This window comes from Colias philodice, chromosome 13 (genome assembly GCF_061535455.1).
Source record: "Colias philodice isolate Cphi_HAF_F1 chromosome 13, ilColPhil1 Martin Lab GWU primary, whole genome shotgun sequence".
Classification (NCBI taxonomy): domain Eukaryota; kingdom Metazoa; phylum Arthropoda; class Insecta; order Lepidoptera; family Pieridae; genus Colias; species Colias philodice.
In genome coordinates this window covers 7,584,871-7,606,982 of record NC_143098.1, presented here as the reverse complement: position 1 = coordinate 7,606,982, position 22,112 = coordinate 7,584,871, and the positions used below count along the sequence as shown (strand labels likewise).

The window sequence follows — 22,112 nt, the reverse complement described above, 5'->3', positions numbered from 1 at the left end:
ACTAAATATAATATTATTATTGTAAATTTTAGTTTTCCCTGACTTTACCAGTAGGTAAAGAAAGATACAGTGGGTTTATTCACTTTATTGTACGAAAAACCCAATTAAATAATATAATTTATTACTAATTATGCGCGGAAACAGTTCAAGTAAGGTCCTTTCCAATGTTATCAGGAGAAGACTAGAGGATATTTATTTTATGAAGAGTGCCAATTATTTATTTACGGTGACATAAATCTTATATATAAAATTCTCGTGTCACAATGTTAGTCTGCATACTCCTCCGAAACGGGTGGACCGATTCTCATGAAATTTTCTGTGCATATCGGGTAAGTCTGAGAATCGGCCAACATCTATTTTTCATATGTACCACGGGCGAAGCCGGGGCGGACCACTAGTATTATATAAAAATATCAAACATACAACATAATAAGAATTATATTAACGGGAGATATGAACATTGATATTCTTAAAGAAAATTATATATCTCAAAGCTTGCAAGACATTCTCTTAAATTATGACCTTATCCTACATATTAATGAACCAACGAGACAAAATTCATGCTTAGATTTAATTATAAGCAACATAAAAAATGCAAAAGGAGCAGTTCATCTACTTGGTCTTTCGGATCATGAGACAGGTCAAACTTTACATTGCCCTATTCAAAAAAAAAGTTTACCTTTAGTGTCACATATAAAAAGGCGTGATTTTTGTAAAGAAAATATAACAAAATTTCAAAAATGTTTATCAAGTCTATCATGGAGTGAAGTCTACATACAAAACAACTGTAACGAAGCATTCAATAAGTTTCATGATTACTTCATACTTTTCTATAACTTATGCTTTCCTATCAATACCATTAAAATAAAAAATCGAAACATTGGACCTAAATGGATAACGAAAGGGTTAAGAGTATCCTCGTTAAGAAAAAGAAAACTGAGATACACGTACTACAAAACACATTCTACAAAAAACAAAGAAGCTTTTAAAAAATATGATAAGTTGCTCAAAAAATGTATTAAGAACTCCCAAATGAATCAAAACTGTTCTTACCTTAGTAAAGCGAACAATATATGCAAAGCTACTTGGAATATTATAAGTGACAAAGTAGAAGAAATAAAAATTCATAATTACCTAGAATGTATTAACTCTGGCTCTATAACGCTTACGAAACCGGAACATATTGCAAATTCATTTAACGAATACTACACTAAGCATGTATCCCCAGAAGCAAGCTGCAAACTAGGCATCGAGCCCAGAGAAGCGACTATGTTTCTTTTCCCCTGTACCGAGACTGAAACTATTCAAGTAGTTAACTCGTTAAAAAATACAAATTCAGTGGGATATGACGAGATATGTGTTTTTATTATTAAATTATGTATTAATCTTATTGCTAATGTATTGACATACTTGATTAATCTATCATTTGATGAAGGTATTTTTCCGGATAGACTGAAATACTCAATTGTAAAACCGATTCACAAAAAAGGCGATAAAAATGACATTAATAATTATAGACCTATAACACTTATTCCAATAATTTCTAAAATATTCGAAAAAATAATGCATAAAAGACTAATAGATTATTTAAATAAATTCTCGATACTAAAACATGAACAAAACGGTTTTCAAAAAGGAAAGTCCACAACACTAGCAGCATACCAGCTTATACAGAGCGTTCTAGAAAATATTGATAGTGGTACTAGCGCAACGGTCATATTTTTTGATATGAGTAGAGCATTTGATTGTGTTAACCATAGTATCCTTCTAAATAAGTGTGATATGTATGGAATAAGAGGTCCCTCATTAAATTGGATAAAATCCTATCTCATCAATCGTATGCAATGTGTCGAGATTGCATGTAGTGGTGCTGGTCCAGAAGTAAAAACTATACGATCAACCTCCAGACTCAACAGTTCAGGTGTACCTCAGGGAAGCGTGCTTGGACCGCTTCTCTTCTTACTCTATATTAACGACTTACCAAACGTAACTAACTACAAATGTACCCTTTATGCTGATGACATTTCTGTGACTATACCTAATGTAACTTCGGATTTGACATGTAATCATAATTTAAAATTGACATTGAATAGAATAATTGACTGGTTAGAAATAAACAACTTGACGGCTAACTTAGCAAAGACGAAAGTAATGCAGTTCCATAATTACAAACAAAGAAAATGTGACATTAATTTAATTTATAAAGACATTATATTGGAAGAAGTTGATGAAATAAAATTTTTAGGCATTATATTGGACAGCAATTGTAATTGGAAATCACATATTAATCATCTCTGTTCGCGTATAAACAAATTTGTGTTCGCCTTACGCCGTTTAAGGACCATAAGTTCAGAAAAAATTGCTCTTACCGCATACCATGGCTATGTGTCATCTATACTAAGATACGGACTTATATTATGGGGCAATTCAACAAGTATGAATAGAGCATTCTTGGCACAAAAAAAATGTATAAGAGCTATTTGCGGGGTTGGGCCGCTAGAAAGCTGTCGCCCACTATTCCGAAAATTAAATATTCTGACACTGACCTCTATGTACATACTGGAGTGTTGTGTCTTTGTTAAAAAACACCCCCAATATTTCACAAAAGCGGCTGACGTGAGTATTGTTCCCTCTCGAGATCCTGACAAACTAATTATGCCTCGTTGTAAAACTGCGCTTTTCTCTAAAAGTGGACCTATTATGCTTATTAAAATTTTTAACCATGTTCCTAAATCCATAAGAAACCATACATTGAATGTGTTTAAAAATAAGTTAAAGAAATGGCTGATTATTAATTGTTTTTATAGCCTAAAAGAATTTTTTGACCTTAAATGATAATTGCTAAATCGATTGTATAATATGCATGTGTAGTGTATTAGATTTAGTACCTATCTGTTTTACGCATATATTTGCATGCTTTATACAAAGCGAAACATGCTGAACAATTATCTCTTCACACCTCTCTGTACCATGTTTTTGGCAAATAAATGTTATTTTATTTTTTTATTTTTTTTTAACATTAGATAAGAATAGGCTCGGCATTGAATTTCGAGATGTCAGTTCGATATATGCGTAATTTAATCTCAAAAATTATAATTATTTTAGTATTGTAAACTATAGAATATCAAATAATAAATTAAACTTACTGAAGAAGAATCCCTTGCACATAAAATGACAGGATATAGCAAGTATCAGATAATGTTCCATTGTAATTTGCTCAGGTGTTTAACTTGTCTCAAACAGACGGCATCCGAAGTAAACAATGCTGGGGATATCTTAGGGGGTGAATAATGAAGGTTATTCACAAAGTTTTCGTTATTAGTCGAGTACTTGGTGTTAGGCAAACTTTATATCCATTGTTCTTAGTTCTGGAAACGTTTTCTAGCATTAAGTTGTTTTCGAATTAAGCTAATCAGCTTGTGAGTTTTGAAATAGTCATTTGTTATTGTGAACTTTTAAATTGTATACAAATACCTATCATTTATGGTGAGCTATAAATTCCTTGTTGTTTCGTCCTAAGTATTTAACAATAATAAACCTTATTCCAAACGCAGTTGAGACATCAAATCAACATAATTATTTTGGGAAAAGGCAATGAATAAAACTTCCAATTCAGTGTGCTTTTTTACCAATGTATTCTAGCATTATTAAAATATACGAAGCCAATTCCTTGTTTACACACAGATGTCAACATTAACCTGAAGTGAAAGATAATCTACAGCTGTAGATGGTACAAAGACAGTCGTTAGAAGCATTGTCCTCCCATAAAGGTCGTCAATGTGAAGGATGGCCAGACAATGGTGTTTTGTTAAAAGAATTACTTATTTTGTTTGACGCTAAATTTAACTATTCATTCATGAACTCTGTCTGTGTCGTTTATGTCACAACACTATATTAGTATTCTTCTTTTTCTTTTTTCTGGCGGTTATATAAAAGTAAACTTGAATGAAAGATTTTCATTAAAAGCTCTGTGCGAAGTTGATTTCCATACATTGATGCCAGCATCCGTCGATGGTCGTCATTTACCTACTTATTGTGTTTAATAATTATCGTGGGATAAAATATTATTCCTAAGAATAGGTTTACCTTACACCATTACTCAAGTTTCGTATATCTGGTCGGATGTAAAAAGTGAATGCGTAAAAAAGTTGTATTATTTGTTTTAAAATCTCCGGTGCCTATTTGATTTTATCATTTTATACTGAATTGTTTTTTCTTTCTTTTTCAGAGGAGTTACCTAGAACAATTCGGCTATTTGAAGAAAGGGCAACCAGAAGTCGGCAACCTCTTGATGGGAGATGTCTCGCATTCTTACGAAGATGAATTTAGGATTGCAATTAAAACACTTCAAGTAAGATTTTATCGTATATTCGTTATAAATAGAGAGCGCTGCATTCTTTTTTACTATTAAAAAGTGTAAGTTGATGGAAGAAGCGATTTTTGTTATTATTTCGTTTTTAAACAGCTAATAGATAGGAGATAGACAGGGTGGTTTCAAACTCAAACTCAAATATTTATTGTTTTCAATTAGACTTCTTTTCGTATCGTCAAGAACCGGCAAGAAACTCCATAGTTGCTCTTTTAAAATCATGTCATCATATAACTTATACCGTGAAAGGTAAGACATTAGACAAATTTAGACAGGAGCTTCTACTTATGAAACTGAACAACTTTTGTTCTACAACTTTGCTGAATTCGTAGAAAAAAATTTGGACTTTGTATGGAAATCGGTCAGCTGATTAGCGAAGTTTCCTTACAAAGTCCAATTTTTTTTTACGAATTCAGCAAAGTTGTAGAACAAAAGTTGTTCAGTTTCATGAGTAGAAGCTCCTGTCTAAATTCGTCTAATGTCTTACCTGTGGTCTTACCTTTCACCTTGTATAGTCTAACTACATCCATACTAATACTAATATACTAATACTAATATACTAATATACTAATATTAATATTATAAATGCGAAAGTAACTCTGTCTGTCTGTCTGTCTGTTACTCAATCACGCCTAAACTACTGAACCAATTTTCATGAAATTTGGTATGGAGATATTTTGATACCCGAGAAAGGACATAGGCTACTTTTTATCCCGGGAAAATGACGCAATCCCGGAAATCCCACGAGAACGGGAACTATGCGGGTTTTTCTTTGACTGCGCGGGCGAAGCCGCGGGCGGGAACCTAGTAATATATATAACAAAATAATAATATGCCTAAAATAATACCTATGTTTAAACTTTGACTATAGACAGTTTGTTTTATATAAGGTGGTATTTAAGTTGAATCGATAGGGTCATATTTTTGCTCAGCCAAAGCATAATAATTATGAACAAACATACTTTTTAACACAAACAGTTTTTTTATAATACGAAAAACAGGAGGCATAGAAGCATGGCATAGTAGGTACCTACGTAAAAAGAAGTCCAGCTTTATACCTACAGCTTTACAAGAAAACAAAGAAAAGAGCCCTGTCCCTTATTTTTATATTGATTTACTTTTAGGAATTCGGTGGTATTCCTGTCACTGGTGAAATAGACCACGAAACAAAAGAGTTGATGAAGAAGAAACGATGTGGGAGGCCTGATCGTGAGCCCGAAAACTACGAAAATGGTGGAAGAAAGAAGAGGTTCGCTGTTCAAGGGGAGAAGTGGAAACACACAAATTTAACTTGGAGGTATGTAAAATGCAATAAATAATCATATGTAGACTTAAATTAATTATAGCGAGCAAATTCCAATTAAAAATTTCTCGTAGCAGCGACATCTGTTGTTTACTGTCCGAATTTCGATTAAAATGGACAAACTGTAAAAGCGCCATCTAGACTATATTTTGGTTTGAGCGTAAAAAAACATAGATGGCGCTTATGCTATACATACTTTATATTTGAGCACACACGATGGCGTTAGTGTAGCACTTTTTACACAATGTTTAACTTTAAAACATTCTATATTATACTAGCGGTCCGCCCCGGCTTCGCCCGTGGTACATATTTACGTTTTCTCTACATAAAAACCATCCTCGTACTTCAAGGAATATAATATAAAAAGAATTATCGAAATCGGTTCAGCCGTTCTCGAGTTATGCGCTTACCAACACATTTTGCGATTCATTTTTATATATAAGATTGATTTCATTCAATTTCAATTTCAAATGTTAACTACATTTACTGCGAAGTTTATGAAGTATTATTAATTGATGTGTAACTAAGTAAATATGATTCGTTATAATAGCCCTATTTTCTCAACATTTATTTTATTTAAAATAGGAACAATAATTTGTTTTTTTTTTGTTCGTTAATTGAAATAATCAGATATTTAACGGAACAACACAATAATTCTTCTTCTCACATAAAATGAAATATCGCGTAATAAGCATTAAAATCCTATTATATTTAGAACGAACAGCTCCGTGAATGGTCTTATTTTATTTCCTTCTGTCCAGTATTTGCTTCAGGGCCTCATAAAATTGATGACAAATAATAGTTAAATCACGGACCTCGTAAAAGTTACGACGCTTTCCGCGTGGCTTAATTAAAAGAATATGTCCACCCTAGTAGGTACTACAAAGCGTGGGTAGTGGGCAGTTGGGTGTCTTTTTAATATTTTGTAGAAACAAATAACAAGTAACGATAGCAATATTTTTTTTAACAACACTGTATCCAGCTGAATTAGCTTTCCACATGCAGGAAAAGTAACTCGAACATTCAGTTTTCCATCCTTATTTTCCTTGATATTGGAATACTGAATTCGTTGGTTAGTTGTTTAAAGTGAAAACTGCAGAACGTGCGGCTTATTTGAAAAGTTCGGAATCACCTGCACAAATCGCAACTTCAGCACAATTTCCTGTCGAATTAATGGTCTGTCAATATTGTAGTCTTCCATTACAGCTTGTTGTGCAAACGAACAATAAAACGAACAGCGCCATCTCGTGGTCAGTTTATGAGAATGCGGCGCCGGAAAAGCGTGTCAGCGAGTATTATTTTCTTGCTTTTTTGTTTGTTCAGTTACGCTCTTGCATTTGTTCTGCTCAATAGAAAGCTTTCAGTCCATAGTACTCAACAGTGAATGCCGTCTTTATTATTATAGCTTTTAATTATTACTTTTCATATAAAATTTAAGGAATTTTATAACTACTGAAGTTATAAAGCTTACAGTTTCCAAATATCATCTCAACTAAATTATGTTATTATTTTGAGTATCTTTAATGTTTTTCTTAATTGAACTCCTAAATATTTTTATTAAAAAAACATTCTTTCACGTAAAGCAATAAAATAAAAGCATCAAACTCAACAAAATGAAAAATAATCATCATTATCGTATTAGTGTAATTATTCGCCACACTGCGCGTTATGAAATGTAAACAAGCTTTGTGTCGGGAACATCGGACACAATAGTAACTGATAATATAACGGTATTGTTTTCACGATGTCAGTGACAACTTAGTGACGGGCCTGTTTCGTCTCCCGCCGTGCGCGGCGCTGTCATCGCCACGCGAATCCAGTATGGAGAAATAATATTATGGAGATTCGAATTATTAACACACGTGAAATGGTATTGAAGTTTTAACAATTGGTTTACATATACATAACTGTGTTATTAACATGGTATAAGTAGGATAGAATATATTTTCATTATATTTTGTAGAGCAACACTATGCAATATGTAAATATGCAAATTCGTCGGTTGTTCTCATATCACAAATCTTATAAAAGTATATTATTTTGTCAAAAGATATGATTTAATTTAAGTGTTCATAACAATCCGTTACATATGACACGTGAATGTGTACCTACGTATATAGAATAAATCGGATATAATTCAAACTAGCTTTTGTAAAAAATGGACTCCCTAATCCCTATTAAATTCACTCGGACATTTTCACGTAAAAGTTATAAGCTGTTAGGACATTTTAATACACGCTACCCGCTACCCCAAGGCTTAGGAATTGGGTTGACATTTCAATACCCATTCCACAGTACATCGCTCTTTGCGCCCCCACGCGATGGCGTGCGCATGGAAACCATCATTACAAGGACAGACAAATACGTCTTATAGTGTTATTCGACTATAGTGTGTTCAATTTGCATACTTATATTGTGATGGACTTGTTATCGGTGATGTTTCACACATTACAGAATTTCCTATAATACTTAGATCCCATCCATAAGTAGCCTATTAAACTATTAATTATTTTTATACACAAAATAGATTTCAACGGTTTTAATTTTTGTTTAATAAGGTCGTCACGTTCTGCTTAATGCTTAAATAATAAATATTATCTAGTATTTTCCACCCATATCTATATGTCTGTACTCTGTACAATAATTATTTCTAAGATAATGTATCTGCTGAATTTATATCCCCGTAGACTTAATATTACTTAAGTTGCAAAGAATTGTTATCCTGAGGCTAGGAAAAAGACATTTTAAATGAATAGAGGATTTGTTTTGATTGATTTGACTTTATCATAAATAGAAAATGAAGAAAACTATCGGTAAGTATGAGAATTCCATAATATAATGTAACTTAAAACTTAACGTTCCCTTTAAAAAGAAATCGTAAAAGTTAACTGTGCGTTTAGTGGCTGCACGGCTTAAAATCTTGCAACAATCTTAGATCCAACAATAGGTAGGTTAGATCTTTTGTATTTGATTACAATGTAATACATAACGACGAGGTGTAATTAAAATATACATACAATGTATTACTAATAATTAATAGGTATATTATGTTTAACAAATTAAATATAATATGTCGCAATGAGTGTAAGACAAATTATATTTGTTGTAAATAATCAGCCATTTTTTTAAAAACTAATATTGTTGAAACTTCGGATCGTCATTTCAATTAATGGAACTTACAAACTTAACGTCGTAAGTACCAATGCGATTCTCAATGTTAATTTCGAATCAACATACATGAGCCCGGATAGCTCAGTCGGTAGAGCATTGGACTTTTAATCCAAGGGTCCAGGGTTCAAGTCCCTGTTCGGGCGGCACTTTTTAGATTTTTACTCAATGAATAATTAACTTTATATACTAATCTTATTATATGTAAACCCCTATATTTTGCTATTCCGAACATATTTTTTTGAAAATTTTCTATTTTTAATTTTCGTTCGTTCGTTCGTTTCAGCCGTGCGACGTCCACTGCTGGACAAAGGCCTCCCTCAAGGATTTTTTTTTCCTCAAGGATTTAATTTTGCTCTATTCCAAATTATTTTCTTTATAATTGACTAGCGGTCCGCCCAGGCTTCGCCCGTGGTACCTACATGTTTATACTATCCTATCTCTCAAGTTGGATCGAACTGCACATGGTGTGCGAATTTTATTATAATTGGTTAAGTGGTTTAGGAGTCCATTGAGGACAAACATTGTGACACGAGATTTATATAATATATATTATAAGATAAGATATACCCTGAATAATTTATAAAAATGGTAAAAAATGATATACGGTAAATTATAAATAATCCATCGCATTTTCAAGGAATAAACTGTCTCCCTATATTATCGTAATAGTGGATACAACATGACCACTCTTCAAGAGTTCAACGGCCGCCCCATACGTTTCATATATCAACGTATTGATTGTCTGATTAGTGCGAAACCCTATTAGGACTGTCTCGATAAAAGTGTAAATAAAATACAATTTTGTATGTATTCATCGTCGTTACAAAATATAAAATATTATAACGGCACCAACTCTGAATTTGAATGAGAAATGTACCAATTTTTAACAATCGAAGTATAAGTTGGTATCGATTTGCTTTTTGTTCATACTTTGTACCTTGATTAGACAAATAGCTGTGGCCATACTAAGATTTGAATTTAAATTCAAATCTTAGTATGGCCACAGCTACATTTAAGTGTTCTGTGGTATGGCATAAACTTTTGCACGTGTAGCAATAGTAGTGTTTCTGTATATTAATCATAATTTGTTGGTCTAACTAAATTAAACCGCTTTCTCATCATTTCATGTGAACACAACAACATAATAATGAGAATAGATTTGTGAAATCGTGTAAATTATCAAAATACTGTTATGACATTAACGTAGGGAAACACTTCTTTGTTTTATTGCCTTTTGCGGTACAATTTCAGAAGCATAAAAAATCGCATAGCTATATTTTTTCTAAACCATTATTCGAACTGAAAACATATCAAAATGACACATTAAGGAGCATAAAATACACATTACAAAAGATAATAACATACCTAATACAATTCATTTCATTTTATACAGAAAATTAAAGTTCCTTATAACATATTCGTGCATATACAAAAACATATGTTGCAAACTCAATGAATAAATTTACACAAAGATAGCTTGCTTCATTCAAGCATGCGGAGGGTCAGTACACTGGTGTAAACCAGTTACATGTATATATACTAAATTAAAATATAATATCATATGTAATATACATGAGCTTTGATTCCTCAAAATTGTCTCTACCCAATTTCTATAAGTCTTATTGGGTTACATTATCAGCTATCTATTCTACAAATTAGTACTTACACAATAATACAATTATACACATGACCTACTAGGCTACTAAAACAATATGTATTAAATTGCTATTCATTTCTGAATCAATGCATCGGATTGCATCTGCATGATTAACTTATAGCGCTCGTGGATGTCATATAGAGTAAATTTATTTTGAATATTTTTGCTTAAAAACGTTACAAATAATTGTAAACTTCTGCTAAGATAAATTTATCAAATTTTAAATCATTTTCGACTTATTGTTTCATCATGAAAATTTGTTATACAGCTTCAGTAGGTAACTGTATTTCGAAATGACTACATTTCAATGGCCTGTTTTCTGAATTTTAATTAACTTACTCAAGGTAAAAGAAAAGTTGTTTGTCAAAGAGTTTTATTTTCCCTATTATTTTCACATTGCAAACCCTATGGGGTTGGGCGACACGTGACCTAAGTAAATGCTTATGGGTGACCGTTGTTACTTAAGTTTTATGCGACCTGTCGGCCTTTTTTTAAATATATTGTGTACGGCCCGGCGCAATTTTTTGTCAAATAACATGATCAGAGAACGTAAACAAAAACACATAAATCGATTTGATTTGCAATAATGTTAAGCACAATTTTTTTTGAAAAGCTTAGAAAAATAAAATCGCCTTAAATTGCTTATGAAATATTGTACAGCAATTTGAACATATCCGAATATATTCCACATAAGAGCGATCTAAATGTGTATGTGTTTTATAAGACGCGAGTTGAAACTCGACTACTACGTGTAATGCACTTCGCAGAAGTCACAAGAAATAAGCGTGATAAGTGCAATTCCTGTAGATAACGATATCTCGCGAGATTCTTTAATTTAAACGTCAAAGCAACCGTAGAACCCAGCTTCAATATAGTGTTTCTTAGAACTTTATTAGATTTATCTCTTATGTGACCTAAAACACTATTTTTCCAATTATTTATAGCAGTTCCGTATATGAAGATATTATAATGTATCCTGAGACATTCTAACTCTATCTTATCACTAAAATAACTTATTTCATTAATTGTTATTTGTTCCGTCCCAATTAGGTAAAAGATATTTTTGGGGCATTACATGTAATTAGTTAGTGTATCATAAAAAAATACAAAATCGTTATATTCCTATTTTATTAGATTATTAGCGTAACATGCTTTAGTACTTCTAACTTTATGCTTTATTAAGTTGAAATGAATTTAAATATCAGCTGCTCTCGTCATTGAATAACATTATTTCTTAACTTGATTGACGTTAGACATAATAATTAATTATTGTTATTTTCTAATAGCCTTGAAAGCTTATTAATGGAGCCGTGCTTCCGAAGGAGATTGACCCTCCTACAACTGTAAATTCGTTACAGTATCATTGTGCCAAAGGTGCAATTGCCGCTCTCACTAATTGACTCCCTTTGAGACGGCTAACGTCTAGAGACCATCAAATCTCAATCCATTTCACAGATTTCAGCGTGGCGTTGTTTATAAGTATACATGAACGGAGATCGCAAGCTGAAAGTCAATTAAGCATATTTTCATATAGCCATTAAATGCAGGCTTACGTCCGGCGAACCTGAAACTCCAATTAAAGGGAAGCTCTAGACGACTTCACGGGACTGCACGCGGCGATCACTCACTTGCACTTTTAATTAATTTATTTATCGAGTCGCGAATCGACGGCGCAACTCGCGGCCCCGCCCCGCCCCTCCTCTCGCTATAAAAGGCGTCGAGGAGCAGTGACGTCCGTCAGTTTTCTCAGGGATGGTTTGGGCGCCGACGCCCTCTCCCGGGAAAATTTCGGAAGTATCCACTCACTTTTGGTAGCATGTAACTAATAAGATTTGAAGGTGGGCTATGGGCCCGAGTGTAGGGCTCGGTCGGTCCGGCGGCGCTGGTGGGTGACCTTGAGGTGAGTGAGTGCACGCGCGTTGGCGAGTCGATAGGCTCGGCCGTACCGCCCGCCCACGCGCCTGCATTACAGCTGTTTTATTTGATAACGTGTCATTTCGTTGCTTTTCCTTTTACATGCGGTTTCAGTTCATTTTCGTTTTTCAACAGGTTTACGATATCCGTAATGAGCGGCGACTGATATATTTTTATGGGTATTGATATTTTTAATTCTGGGTTAATATGTTTTCTATATTTTATTTACTTTTGCGCGTGGTAACTTTATGTTCAATAAAGTTTTGATGTCTTCCTAATACAAATTATAAATGTCAGGAAGTTGGTCAAACTTTGCAAAGAAATCTTCAAAACATATTTTGCGATACATTAGGAATGTCTTAATTCTTATATATGAGTAAATGCGAAAATCTATGATAAAATGATACGACTGGATACGGTCTAGATAGCTAGTCGCTTGTTGGGCCAATCGCAATGTAATTGCTCCCTCACGCTACAGCTCTTAATTTGCTTAATTTACCCGAACCCACTCCTGCGAACAAAATCGGACGATTTAATGGCACATCAGATGTGCATTGTCTTAATACGCTTCTGTTTTTCATCAGGTGGATTAAAAGATTTATTTCAGATCAATGGTCAGGAAAATAGTTTTTAAAGGGATTTCTTAACGCTGTTTAACCGTTGCTTGTGAAAGCATATGGTAGATTAAAAATACTACGTATAAAAAGAACATATTCAACATTCTCATGGATAGTACGCGTATTAAGATGCTGTCAAAGGGTACTTAAGCTCAAGTATGAGGCGTATGAATTAGGTACAAGCGCGCTCATCAGTATGCTTACAGCATTATGATTTATTATCCCTTAGACTCATAAGTAAATAACTATAAGAGGCCATTTAGCGGAAAAGGTTTTTTGTACAGTATAAATAATTCGCCTTAAGCCGTTGCCGCCCTCCGGTTATCTCACACAAATAATTTAATAGGCGAGCTCTTGCGTATTGTCATTGTAATAAAATTGCGATAAGGAAAGAAAGCAGCTGCTATAATTAAAGAGAAAGCTTTCGCCTATTTTATTTAATTACAAATTTTGACACTTCCATATTTACGAGAAGATTTACTTCGCCGTTTCTAATTGAATTAACCTTGCTTTAAGAATATTGTTATGTCTTTTCTCATTGTTAACGTTTAAACGGTAGGCAGGAAACATTTCTCAGTTCATTTTGTGAATTTTAAGAGAAAGTTACAAGTTCTTGTTATATGGATATAGTATATCATCTTAGCCGAATTAGCCTTAGAATAAGTACAGATTGATATCTTATTATTAACAGACATTTTAAACTTCCATTATAAAAGAAATTTTAATTAAACTAAAGTACCTAATCACTAATTTATAGAACAGGGGATTGTAGTTTAATATTCCACTGATATACTCGTAACCAGACATTAGTTACAAAATGATTACAGAACTTAGTCACTTTTAATTTGGATTAGAGGATAAAGGCTTTGCTGAAAAAACAAAAATCAGTAATAATATATTCGATGGCCTAATGTAATTAAATGTGCTAAATAAGTTCTTTTGATGTAATATACAACAAATTTGTATACATTATAATGAATACCTTATATAAGAGATAAGGAAAAGAATAAAATTCAAACAGGAATATATAATTTCTCAAAACGTCCGTTTTAGATTTGTTTAAGTATCCGATAACACGATAAGAAGATTAGGGACGAAAAATGGAAGACATGTTGCCCCGTTTGACCAGAGAACTTCATAGTAGTCAATATAATAATATAGATTGAGAAATGCTTAGGTTTGAGAAAATTCCCTTCGCTTTTACCTACTTATCTTAAATGTATAAGAAATATTAAATTTCGTATGTTCTAATAATTAAACTGGTCGTATATTAAGATTTATAAAAAAAATTAAAACATTAGTTATACATATTACCAAAACACGACAAGATTTTTTAAACTCCAAATAACTGCAGAAATAAGTCTGGAACATATTCAAAAAATCCTCGAATAAAGGATAAAGCGAACCTAGAAGCTGCTACTCACCCGGATACCTATATCGTCTAAAATTCGATTTCATATTTGAAGCGAACTGCTGCATGCAGAGACCAATCAAAATGTTTGCCTACGATGTAAGCCTTTCCAATATTTTAACCTCTGCTATTGTTACTGAACTCTGAAGTCAACCGCACTTTATTGACATGTTTTACTTACGGGCTTACTTTCATATAGCACATAGAACTGATTGTGATTACAATTTAAATATTTTTTATTCCTAACTAAAAAGAGATACTGTTTCTATGAATGCAGCAATAAATGCTTATCATGCCTACGTTTCCTCTGTACTTTCGTATGGAATCATTCTTTGGGGACAATCTTGTGATGTGCGGAAGGTATTTGTCTCACAAAAAAAATGTATCAGAGCTCTGTGCGGTTTGAACCAAAGAGACAGTTGTAGACCTCTGTTTAGTAAATTACGGATCCTTACTTTAACTTGCATGTACATAAGAGAAGTATGTTTATTTGTAAAATATCACCCGGAATACTTTAAGAAGAAAGGAGATGTAAATTCGCATATGTTGACAAGATACCAAAACAAATTACATTTCCCAACGTGTAGAATTAACAAAGCTAAAAACAGTGTAATATTTATGGCTATTAAAATATATAATAAAATACCGGACAATTTCAAGGAACTACCAGTAAACTTTTTCAAAAATAAACTGACGAACTGGTTGATGGTGAAACAATTTTATGACATTGAAGAATTTATGACTTTTAAGTAGTGTAAACTGAATTGTGTGTGATAAGTGTGTGATATAATCGTGTTAATCGTAGTGCGTTCGCGTAATTGTGAAAATTGAATTGTGTGTACATTTAAATAATTAGACTAATCAACTTTCTTTTTCAATATTTGCACACCCAATCAATGGGTAGAATGTATTAGCCACATAATATTGTAATTAAAACATCTATAATTTGTAACTACATTCTTGCAAATAAATATAATTTGAATTTGAATTTGAATTTAAAAAACGAAAAACATGAATAAAAAATCAAAAATGCTTCAACCAACAACAATCAAAATCAAACATTCGAATACAAATTTAAAATGAACATCGGTTTTTCTATGACAAACATGTTATCGTGTTAGATATAGAAACTTAAATTTTAGTTTCCCAACAAAAATTTGCTCACAACGCAACGCCAATATCATTTGTGAAACAATCTGACTAAATCAGTTTTAGGTTAATCTTATATAAACATGAAGAATATTTAATTCAAATAAAAATATTTTATTCAATGTTTTATAGAAAGCTTTATATTCTTTCAGAAATTTACTTAACATAAATCCTGAAAGAAGATAAGTTTACAAAAAGATCTCTGGCTATTGAAAATACATTTAAAAATTATTTACGCAAACAGTCTGGAGGTATAAATCATATCAAGTGCAATGAGTTGCAGTAAAAAAGTGTTTCCATTATCATAATTCACCGTTGAATGGATTTTATAATATCTATTGAAATAAGGAAATTGCTCTACATATTCTAAGAAATTTTGATTTAGTCTTAAAAGTACGCTGTCGTATCAGGAAATATGAATTACTTTATAATACATTTACATAAGTAAAAGATTATATTAATGCAAATGTTACAAATGCCATCGTATCTTAGAAAATCTATTGGCGTACTCATTTAACATTTTGCGCAGGAGTTTGTAGATGAGCTACGACAGTTTAATGATATCTGTAATCTGATGTATATGTGTGGCACAAGAATTTCATTTACTCTTAAAAACTATCAACAAATACATTATATACAACACACATTTGCAATGCATCAAGATATATTTTAACCGTAATAATCCCAAGCTCTTTACGTTAAGTGTTACCAGCTCCTACACCATAATGGAAGACTGTGAAATGCAAATTTACAGCTCACGGCAACAGCAGCGGACGTAAAAATGTTTACACAATGAACGCTTGACCGCTTTTAATTGTTCTATTTAAATACTCGGATGAATCATTAAGCTCTGACTTCTGATTCAAATTACGCTCACATTGAAGTCGTGGTAATTAAAAACGCATTTACATTGATGTGGTTATCCGATCGCTGTGCCACTTCACGTATTATCCTGAATCAATTAACTCCGCTTTATTAAATATATTGTTCCGATGAAATATAAATATTTAATTGCCTCAATAATAGAGAGCGATATGAGACCAAATTCATCAATCAATTCGTGCGACAGTTGTTTTAACGAATATTCCATTACAGCAAATATATGAACGACATTAATTTTCCATTACACGACGTTTCTTTTTAAACATTAGTCCTATAAAGCATTTAAGTTAAAAAGTGAATAAAACGTTGAAACTCAAGCGACTCAACTCTTAAAGCTAATTATTACTCCAAATAATAGATTCAACATTTTATCATTTCACATAAAGATTAATTTCTTTACAACATTCAAAAATTCATAATCACGAAAGTTTGAATTGCAACAAATTAAATTTCTCGAATACTTTGAATTGCGACATAGCGAGGTGAAAAGTTTTCTCATGCACCACGCTCCACTAGACTCAGACGTAGCATGAAATTTCCTACAACTTAAGAATGAACCCTAAACGAACCTTATAGAGTCTTTTAGAATTCGCTTTCACAGTTTTGTTCGCTAGCGACCTACGAGTCGTGCCGGCGCCGCTGCCTTATTATGCAAGGTCATTGTAATCGACTCTCAGCACTCCATAAAATCACAGTATGAATATTGTATTATTTTTTAAATGAACGAATCAGATCTAAAGATTACAACACTGTCACTGTGGATTGCATAGTCTTTTTTAATGCTACGCGACTCTACGTCGGTGCGGTGGTAGACACTCTACGATGATATCTATTTATTAAAAACTAGCTTTCCGCCCGCAGCTTCGCCCGCGCAGTCAAAGAAAAACCCGCATAGTTCCCGTGGGATTTCTGGGATAAAACCTATCCTATGTTCCGGGGCCAAAAAGAAGCCTATGTCCATTCACGGGTATAAAAATATCTCTATACCAAATTTCATGCAAATTGGTTCAGTAGTTAAGGCGTGATTGAGTAACAGACAGAGAGACAGAGTTACTTTCGCATTTATAATATTATTAGTATGGATTCTCTACGGTAAAATATTCTATGCACTTATATTTTATTGTTGACTATTCAGAATTTTAATTTATAAAATTTCAAAAGCACACTTTACGTTGTAGTAAGGATTTGAGAAATGAAATTATTTTTCCGTGTAAATTATTTTTCTTGCAGGGAAACTAATAGGAGTTCTTATCTTACGTTGTTCTCCTTTTCAATTATTTTGATGTTGTGTATTATCATATTATCATACAGTTTTTGCTATGGCATCAAATAAATAAGAAATTCGGTGGTAAAGCAAGGTAGATTCATTCATTCATAGATGGTAAATTTCAACTCGATAATTATTTATCATCAATTTGTCATCATAATATAGTTTACCAGTCTAGATATATTTTTTGTTGAAAAAGTAATTACCCATGCAACATACTGACTAGTTGTTTTCAGCAACTACGAATAGTGTACAAAACAGAAGGTGTTCGATCGATTTCAATAGGAAGCTTCATCATCATCGTATCTAGATTGTTTGCAAAGGGACAAAATCAACAATTACGCGGGCGACCTGTACAGATCGAGCTTTGTCATCAGACCGTCATGTGTTCGTTAATTAGAAATCGAATTTGGGACATACTCGGAAGCATCTAGGGCTTCAATTTGCTATTGATATCGTGCTTTATTGTTAGTTTTAAACCTCATTCATCGGTGCGCCGGCGTAAGATTGAGGGCATTTCACTGCTTTTTTATTTCATCATAATTCCGTTTTCAATTTCTAGCGAGCGACAGCGGCGAGATTGGTGCGTAAAATTCGCGTAAACATTCAAGCGGTTGTGGAACAGTTATTTCCGACTGTTACCGGTTTATGCCATCGCGGAGTGTAAAGAGATAAGGTTCTTTATGTGTGTAATCATTTTGTGTTACGACGGACTTCGTTGCTCGTGAGCGTTATTAAGGCGTACTCGCTCCCCAAAGCTTTTATGCTCCTTGATTTTTAAGTGTGTACATAATGTATGCGCATTGCGCTGTCCTCTTTGAAACAATGCGGATTTCGTAACAGCGCTGCCTATTATTTGTCGTACGGATTTCAGGCTATACAATGTAGGTACTTTTGAACTTTTATAGTTCCACAAAGATGTTGCGAATGGCAGAGGCGATCGATGATCGACGATGCTTCAAAATCGCTGTTTTATAGCATAAAGGAAATACATACAAAACGAGTCACATTTAATTTCATTGAAATATGTGACACTCGTAAAATAATGAATTGAATTCATCACGATTAACACCATAATCGATAAGACGGCATTTTTCTTTCAAATATTAAACATTTATACTTAAAGAACTATTAAACACATTTAATTTAGTCCCTAAAACCGAGACAGTCGCTATATCGTGTGTATTTAGATTTAACACGATGAAATGTAGATTGCCACTGTGTGATTACAAATTTAAGCAGTCGCAGCTAATATGAATGACAACGGGTCGACCTACTCGACATTCATTTCCCCCGACGCACCTCTCTTATAATAACTTACACATAACATCGCCTTAAGACACGAATATTGTATGGGACGATAGGGAAATCCTTAATGTAAGACCTATATAAACTGATTTCATAATGCAACAAAAGTAATTGAATTTTTGCACATTGAAAAAATTATCCCAACCTTTGGCCCATTCGAGGTATATTGAACCATTTTTGTTGCAAAAATGTATATTTCGCGTTCAATGGAACGAAATTAGAGTCGAGCAACAATTTCGGGGTTTGAATTGCTGAACTGCAAACACGTTTATACATATCTGATGAAGGTGCAGGCTTTGGCGCCCTATAATCCAGATACGACCCTTGAATGTAAGCGAACGAGCGGTTGGTCGAGGTTTTAGAGTGGCCCTTCAATCAGCCCTTGCTGGCGGGCATGCGCGGGGGAGGAGGAACGCGGCACACCGCGGGGGGGAGGGCATGAGGACCTTTGAGCTCAGCTCTTTGACACGAGCCACTGGCGGACCCTTCAAGTAATGATTCATTCTGCTGATGACTGGCACGGCTAATGCGCCTATTTCCCTTTCATATTTGGTTAGGGATTAAGATGGGACCTTTAAATTCCGTTCTCCTTTTAACTCTTTCTACTCACTCGTTTGAAGCATAACCGTTGTGAACGATACGACATAACTTATAATAAATTTCGCAATATCTGAAATGTCTTCGAAGATTTATAATGATGTATGATTTTTATTCAGTTAAAATAAATTATATAGCACCTCGTGCACTTAAAAATTACGTTTCATTGTGGGTGATTTGTTTAGCAGTTATAATATAGTATTACAGCATTATCAATACGCCTATATTTCGGCTGTCAATCTGTTGTGTATGTTGTGGTTAATTGTAATTTAATTAAATAAGTAAAGTAAATTAATGTATAAAAATTTCAATAGTCAAAGATCAAAGAAATTTCAAAGTATAATAAATAATTATATGACAAGCAAGAAGAATTCTGAAACTTAAAAACAATATTTCGGCTGATACCAGTACATTTCCAGCACAAAGTACAGGTACAAAGATGTGGTTTTTACCAAAAATAAAAATATGAATTATGAATTTCTTAAGAACAAAAATATCCTAATGAAATACTCTGTACACCGGGACGGTACTACACATTATTCTTGAGCGACTCTCTTACCGACCTCGTCTGTTATAATTGTTTTAATCTACTAAAAATTCCAATTAAAAGTTTTTATCTCTTTTAGAGGTGCGCCGTGGTTAGCGACTGAAAACGTGGTTGGAATATCATTTATATTCTCACTTAAATAATATTAACATTTTTATTACGAAATATCTACGTACCATGCATATCATCTCAAATGTATATAACTTGCATCAATACAATATTATATATTCAATGGTGAGCGACGTTCGTTATCATGTCAAAGAAACTATCGTATTACCGGACTCAAAGCCTTTGGTTTGTTTGATGTCAAACGAGATCTTCAAAAATGTGTAATAATTTAATATAGCCCCACATTTACACTGTATAGAACCATATTCGCAAACATATACCTAAGCAATCTTTTGTGAGGGTTTCTGCAGAATAAAGCTCAAAAGTCCATCAATTTAATATATTATAAATAAAATGATATAGCGCGAATAACGGACGCTTCATGTTTCATTCAGAAAGTGAAGAATAGCGCCTTATTCTATACACAAAACTTGACTGCAACTGCATATCAAAGTATAAAATAACATTTCCTTAATACGTCTCGAATGACGTCGGAGTTTATGTAAATTGTAATACACGCTTGGAATATTTCGGTTCGCGTGAAAAGCTACGCTGCGGGTAATGCAAAGGCGACTTTTTACGCATTCAGACCATGCTACTATTAACGGCCAGTTCCCGGTAAGATATTTCTTTAAGAATAACGTTTTTAGAACTTTTGCCGAAGAATTTATTTAAAAGATGCACCTCTGGAAGCGCAGATTGTATTGTCATTTCAAAGCTCGCTGTTTTAAAGTCAAGTAATAAGCTATTTTTTCAATACGCCTCGCTTTATAAAGTAACGATCATCAAAATACGAAACTCTAATAGTAATAATCATCATCCAAAAGAGAATCATTAAAAACGAGAAACAATCATGAACTCCCTTCTAGACGGTAGACCGTCTCTTACCAAGCGAACCAAATGTCGATTTGTTAAATATCGAATAATTATAATATTATGCAACTAAATAAAGACGATCCATTATAATTTATTTGAAATAGTAATCAAATATCTCTTTAAAATTATAAAACATAATTTGTAAAAAAAACGCAACTCTTTACTAGTATGCAATAGGATTAATATAATATGTATGTATATGGAATTGCTACAAACGTACGCACATGTACGTTTCACAGTTAAAATCGCGAAGCTTTTCATACATTTCGCGCATATAGATAAGAGCGTTATATCGAATTGACATACTTAAATCAACCTAAATGTAAAAAAGAGTAGTATCGGAACGCGGTAGAGATATGATTACAGTCATAAAACCTTTAATGGTTTTACATATGAACAAATATATCTATATGCTATGTAGGCGGAGTCGAATATTACATCTTCTTGTTTGCAATATTTGAATAAAATTAGAAAATTCCATTATAACTAATAAGTAGTTATTACATTTTAAACATACATACATTATCAATAGCTAGTAAGGAAATTAATAAAATAATGCCCCTAAACCGCTAAACAGATTAAACTAATTTATTTACCTTCAATTCCTGGTCTTTCCTGGTATTAAAAATATTAAATTTCATTTCAATGCGAGCTATCAAAATAATTTCATAAACCTGCACATGATATGTACCTTAATAGAAGTTAATCTTAATTTTTGGGATGTTGTTATAATGAAATAATCCACGCTATACCGTTCTAATTTCTTAACGAACGCCAACGGTAAAAGTATTACATTTACCATTAAATTTGAGTAATTGCGTGCCAAATTTGCGCAGATAATATTACATTTCAGGTATATTTATGTTATTTTTCGCTAAGCGCGCTTGATATATGAATGTGAAAATTAATCGGGTCAAGCAATTTGTCTTTATTATT

At 32.9% G+C, this 22,112-nt stretch overlaps 1 protein-coding gene and 1 non-coding gene across 4 annotated transcripts in view; both read left to right on the top strand.

The window, feature by feature from the left end:
* The window catches only part of LOC149483491 (matrix metalloproteinase-2-like), a 118,592-nt gene that overhangs the window by 36,271 nt on the left and 60,209 nt on the right, over window positions 1-22,112 (top strand). For all 3 annotated transcript variants that reach the window (XM_089702538.1, XM_089702537.1, XM_089702539.1), the window contains exons 3-4: window positions 4,229-4,351; window positions 5,494-5,666. In XM_089702538.1, the coding sequence (XP_089558664.1) occupies window positions 4,229-4,351; window positions 5,494-5,666 (296 nt within the window). The remainder of the gene's footprint in view (window positions 1-4,228; window positions 4,352-5,493; window positions 5,667-22,112) is intronic.
* TRNAK-UUU (transfer RNA lysine (anticodon UUU)) lies at window positions 8,914-8,986 on the top strand. The gene has a single exon. It is a non-coding gene; the product is annotated as a tRNA-Lys (tRNA).